General features: G+C 42.4%; 1 protein-coding gene across 1 annotated transcript; it reads right to left on the bottom strand.

The window, feature by feature from the left end:
• Nucleotides 1-1,493: 1,493 nt before the first annotated feature.
• LOC149192399 (uncharacterized) lies at nt 1,494-4,802 on the bottom strand. Its single transcript, XM_089406921.1, has one exon. The coding sequence runs from the start codon at nt 4,800-4,802 to the stop codon at nt 1,494-1,496; it is 3,309 nt and encodes a 1,102-aa protein (XP_089263047.1).
• Between the last annotated feature and the right edge of the window lie 914 nt (nt 4,803-5,716).

Here is a 5,716-nt window from a genome sequence, read left to right as displayed (position 1 = left end):
GTGATGTGGCTCCAGGGTGAGGTGTCAATGCAGAGATGGTGAGTGTGATACGAGCCAATAGGAAGTAGCAGAGGCAATAATAAGGGAACATGGGTGGTGGATGAGTCATCTTGAGAGAGGGATCCTAGAAGAAATAAAGGGCATGTGCTAAGGGATCACTGGGGTGACTGGACTACAAAGTGATATGGCAGGGAAGTGTGCGTGTTTCAATGCGAATTGTCAAAGCTTAAATAAAACTTCCAAGTGGGATGTTGATTCATCCTGGAAGTGGGATCCCAGAAAGAATAAGTGTTAGCGTATTGAAAAGGTTGGGATGACAAGGTGAATGAAACACGCAGGTACAATGTGGACCAATGAGAAGAGAGAAGAGGAACATGTAAGTAACTGAGGTGTCTTGGGAGCTTGGTGTTGAGGGTCCACCACGAAGATCAACGACAGATAAACTACAACGAATGGATGACGAGGATGAAAAGCAAGACCTTCCCCGCTCTATCAGACTATGGCAAGTAAGGACCCCTGCATACCATTGATTCAATGTGGGTGAATGTGAATCGTTGGATTGAAACGACATAACCCCTAATGTGGAACCTTGTACATGGGGGTCTCCCACCCTTCTCTGTATGATTGCTATCGAGCCCCTTGTTGGTTGTTGGGCCATCGATTGAGTGTGAGCAAGGAGAAATATTGAATGAGAAAAGGAAAGGCGTTTGACCACAATGATTCTTGGGATAGGGGGGTTTATGAAGGGATTTCCACTCAATCCATTATATATATATATATATATATAACTATTGAAATGACATAACCCCCAATGTGGAACCTTGTACATGGGGGTCTCCCCCCCTTCTCTATATGATTGCTATCGAACCCCTTGTTGGCTGTTAGGCCATCGATTGAGTGCGAGCAAGGAGAAATATTGAATGAGAAAAGGAAAGGTATTTAACCACGATGATTCTTGGGATAGGGGGGTTTTTTTCCGGAGAAAATAATCAAAACTTTTTATTAATGGTATAAAAAGTTACATTTTTCGGAAAATCATCATCAAACCACCAAGAAGTGGTATCTAAACTGATAGGTCTGTTCCCTAATTTAGAACTGTGAGCAGAGATAAGAGGGACCCATAGTCAACCTCCAACTTACAAAACCAAGAGTAAAAACGAATACAGAGGCTCTGAAACTGTCGCTAGTGAGCGAATTTAACTGTTCTGGTTCTCTGAATCCATACAGAAGACTTCTTCATGACTATGTGGCCTCCTTCAATAAACATATAAACAGTCACGAATATACTGTAAACTTTTTTTATGAATGTACAGGATCAAAAAGAACTCTGTTTCAGCATTTTATGAATGTACAGGATGCAGGAAAAAGCTCTGTTTCAGCATATTGTGTGTGAGATATAAAGAACTCGGCCCTCCTGAAAACGACACCATGGAAAGAAGATGACCGTAAAGCATAAACGAGTTTCAGCTATGACATGTATTAGGAAAAAACCATCAAAGAGGCGGAGCAAAAGGAGGCAGCTGTGATGTGGTAACCTGCCCCTGACTTGTTTCTTCTATAGACCAACTCCCCGTCGCTTGCTGAAGGCCATTTTTTGAAAGCTGGTCTGCAGATGCATTGTGTTCTCTGTAAATATGGCAAATAGAACAGTTGTTAAAATGAGATTTTAGAGAAACTATATCATCTAGGATAGTCTTCAATATCTGATTTTGACACATGGAATTGCCATTAACCCATTTAACAGCGTTCATGGAGTCACCAAAGATTTGAATGGATAGAATATTCTTTTTTAATGCCCAGCACATGAGGAGACGTAATGCAGACATTTTTGCATAATTATTTGATCCTTGACCCAGACCCACAGAAGCTTTAAAAGACTGATCGTGGTTCAAATGAATACATATTCCAGCACCTGCCCTGTTTTCTTGGGATGCACCGTCGAAGAAAGCCCAAGGAGAACCTTCCTTTATCGCTGGAGGACTGTTTCGATTTTGTGCACTTTTTGGTTCAGGAGGAGGGATAGAAGAGTATATGGCCACACAGGTTGATGCAGTTGTTGTTGTAGTTATGGCCTGGTCTTTAAATATGCTATTATTCCTTGCAAGCCATACACCCCAGAAAAAGATTGGGGGGAGGTTTCTGAGGTTACCATCGGGGTGGTTGTTCCACCAATTTCTCCACGCATCTTCTAATGGAGTGTGTCCCCAGTGAACTTTTAATTTTAACAGATCTGTTATCTCTCCCCAAATTTTTAAGGAAACAGCATAGGTTGTGAAAAGATGGTTAATAGTTTCCTCATTCGCCTTGCAGAGAGGACATCTCCCTGGCCCTATGAAGAATCTGGACTGAAGAGTGTCCCATGTTGGGATTTTCCTCTTCAACATACACCATAGAAAGATCCTGGATTTCAAAGGACATTTGAGTTTCCATAATTTTTTCGACCACCACTCCGCAGCAGACCATCCTTTCTTCTCCATCAGGAAAGAGTAACCCTCTTTTGGAAAATAATTTCCTGTTTTTCCATGAGCCCACATCAGCTTGTCATGTTCATTATTTATTCTAACATGGGAGCGATGGAGTTCTTCAACATACGAGGACCATTCAGGATGCCATCTAATATTTAATCCAAGGTCTTCGGCACTTTTCCATGCCTGTCCCCATATGTTTGACTGACCCACTTTCTCCACTTGATTTAGAGTGAAAATGCCTCTACTTCCCAAATGTCTCAAGAGGCCAGGGGAGAGGGCAAATGATTCGTTACAGCCAACCCAAGGATCCCTACCAATTTTTACATTATTCCCATCGCCCACTTTCCACGCCAACCCCTGTTCTATCACTGAGAAAGCTTCAATTGTTGCCTTCCATATTACTGAGGACTGTTTCGTTTTCTTCTCCTGACTTCTGATCCATTCCTCCAGGGGGGTTGGATCAATATATTTTCTTTTGATCACCCGGGTCCAAAGGTTTTCCATTGTGATAAGTCTCCATCCAGATTTTGCTGCCAATGAAAGGCTGAATTCTGGTAGTCTCTTGATTCCCCATCCGCCCCACTCCTTTGGTCTGGCAATCTTGTCCCATGCCACCCAAGGGAGAACAGATTTTTCATTTGAACCTGCCCATAAAAATCTGCTACAGAGCCTTCTGATCTTCTCCATTATGCCCTTTGGGATCCAAGTTAGAGCAGCCCAATAAACAGGAATGGCCAATAAGACGGATTTTAGAAGTGTCGTTCTTCCTGCTCTCGAAAGCCATCTAAAGCTCCAATGGGATATTCTTGCTTCAATCTTTGCTATGAGCCAATTCCAGTCCTCATTTCTGTAAGCATCCGGTTTTAACCAGAAGCCCAGGTATTTAAAAGGAGAGGCCAAGGGCTGTAAATGGAAAGGGAAAAGATCGGACATTGTATTGCATTCTCTCCTGTTATATCCTGCACCACACACTTGTGATTTTCCATAGTTTATCTGCATTCCTGTGGCTTTCATAAATAGATCAATAATAATTTTATATTCCTTGAGTTCGTCATAAGATCCATTAGAAAAAATCAGAATATCATCAACAAAGAGCAGGTGGGTGATATAGAGGTTTAAGGCCACCTCAATACCTTTTATCTTGTTTGACCTTCTGACTTTGTGGATCAGTCTACTAAGACCTTCTGCCACAATCAGGAAGAGGAGAGGGGATAAGGGGCACCCTTGTCTGAGACCCCTTTGGCTTTTGAAAAAAGGGGATGCCGCTCCGTTGATCAGCACAGCAAAACTCACATTGGTAATGCATCCCATAATCCAGCTGGTGAAAGAGTAGTCAAAGCCCAAATGTGTGAGCAACAATCTGATATATAGCCAATTGATACGATCATATGCCTTTGAAAGGTCTATTTTAAGGACTACTCCTTTCTTCTTCTTTTGTTTGATGCTATGAAGAACCTCTTGGGCGACACCAATCGCCTCATGTATTTGTCTGCCTTCCAAGAAGCCAAATTGTTCCATTGAGATATTTCTGGACAGAATTGGAGCAAGTCTTGTTGCTATCACTTTGGCGATGATTTTGTAAATGCAGTTACAAAGAGATATGGGTCTAAAGTCTTCAAAGGTCTCCGGCTCGTCTTTTTTAGGAATCAGAGCGATGAAGGTTGAATTAAAGGGTTTGTATATTTCCCCTTTCAACCTCGATTCCTCCACTACTTCAGTGATATCAGACCCTATCTGATCAAAAAAATGAAGGAACAGTTCAATAGTCCAACCATCCGGACCAGGGCTTTTGTCCTTACCCATGCTTTTCATTGCCGCCTCAACCTCCTCCTTGGTGACAGGGCTTGATAGCTCGGCTGCTTCATCCTCCTCCAGGAAACTAGGAAAACATTGAGCTGTCCTCATAACCTCAGCTATTGTAGCCTCTCCTGAATCAGAAAAGGTTCTTTGGAAGTGCCTCTGACCCAAGCCCGAAAGTTCTGAGAAAGTTTTTACCACCCTACCTTCCTCATCTTTAAGGCTCCAAATTGTGTTAGCAGATTTCCTCCCTTTTGCATAGTTATGGAAAAAACTTGTATTTTCATCTCCTGATTTTAGCCATATTGCTCTGCTCTTCAGTCTCCATTCCTCTTCCTTTGCTAGAAGGATCTGATTTTGGGCTTTTTCCAGAGAGAGGATTCGGTCCTTAGAGTCCTGCGTGGAGTATCCATCTGCATCAATGCTTTCCAATGACTTCAATTCCTCCCTTATTTTTAACAGATCTTCATTTTGCTGTTTTTGTCTTTCTTTTGCCCAAGAGATGGTTGCTTTCTTTAATCTCTTCAGATTTTCCATAAATAAGAAACTCTTACAGTCATTTGAAATTCTGTCAGGATGGATCCATGTGGATTTAAAAAGATTGATGAAAGAAGTTTCTTGCAGCCATGAGGAATTAAATTTGTAAGGTGCAGGAGGCTTTGGGGGGGGGAAAGAGAGATCCAAAAAAATCGGGAAATGATCAGAATTCCCGATCTCGTCAATCCATTGCCGAAAAAGAGGCACTCTTGTTATAAAGCCTTCAGAAAGCAGAAACCGATCTAGCCTTTTTGCAATCCTGTCCTCCCCGGCTCGTCTATTTCTCCAAGTAGGCTTTAAATTAATCGGGATTGGATTGATGAGTTTATTATCTGTAAGGGCTTGGAAGAAGAAGTCCGTCAGGGGATCCTCCCTAGCTGATGGACCCCATGCCTCTGCTCTGCCCAAAGAAAAATTAAGGTCCCCACCCACAACCATCAAGGGCTTGTTCATCAAAGATTTTGACAACAGATCTGTCCAGAAATGTTCCCTCCCTTGACATGGGCCATAAATATTTACAACCTGAAAGGATGTAGGAAAATCTGGGCAGACTACTTCCATTCCCATAACATCTTCAATCCCCACATGTTTAAACATTTTATTTTTCCTTCTCTATAGCCTATGGCTAGGCCCCCCGAATGGCCTGAGGAATCAATAGCAGAGAAGGACCATCCTGGCATCAATGTTTTCAGCACCAATTCCACCGCTTGTCCTTTCCCCAAGGTTTCTTGAAGGAAAAGGATGTCTGTTTTTGAGGTTTGAAGCCATTCCCTTAAAGCCAGTTTCTTGGGCTTGCTGGCTAAGCCCCTGCAATTCCATGAAGAAAAGATCATTTTTTAACATGTTCAGGGGTCTGCACTGCTCTAAGTACCCCAGGTATTGAGGATTGCTTCCCATCCGCCACATCGATTTTA

Source organism: Pinus tabuliformis, chromosome 2_2 (genome assembly GCF_031772625.1).
Source record: "Pinus tabuliformis cultivar Carrire ecotype Pingquan chromosome 2_2, CPIR1, whole genome shotgun sequence".
NCBI classification, from domain to species: domain Eukaryota; kingdom Viridiplantae; phylum Streptophyta; class Pinopsida; order Pinales; family Pinaceae; genus Pinus; species Pinus tabuliformis.
This window is presented reverse-complemented; position numbering and strand designations above follow the sequence as displayed.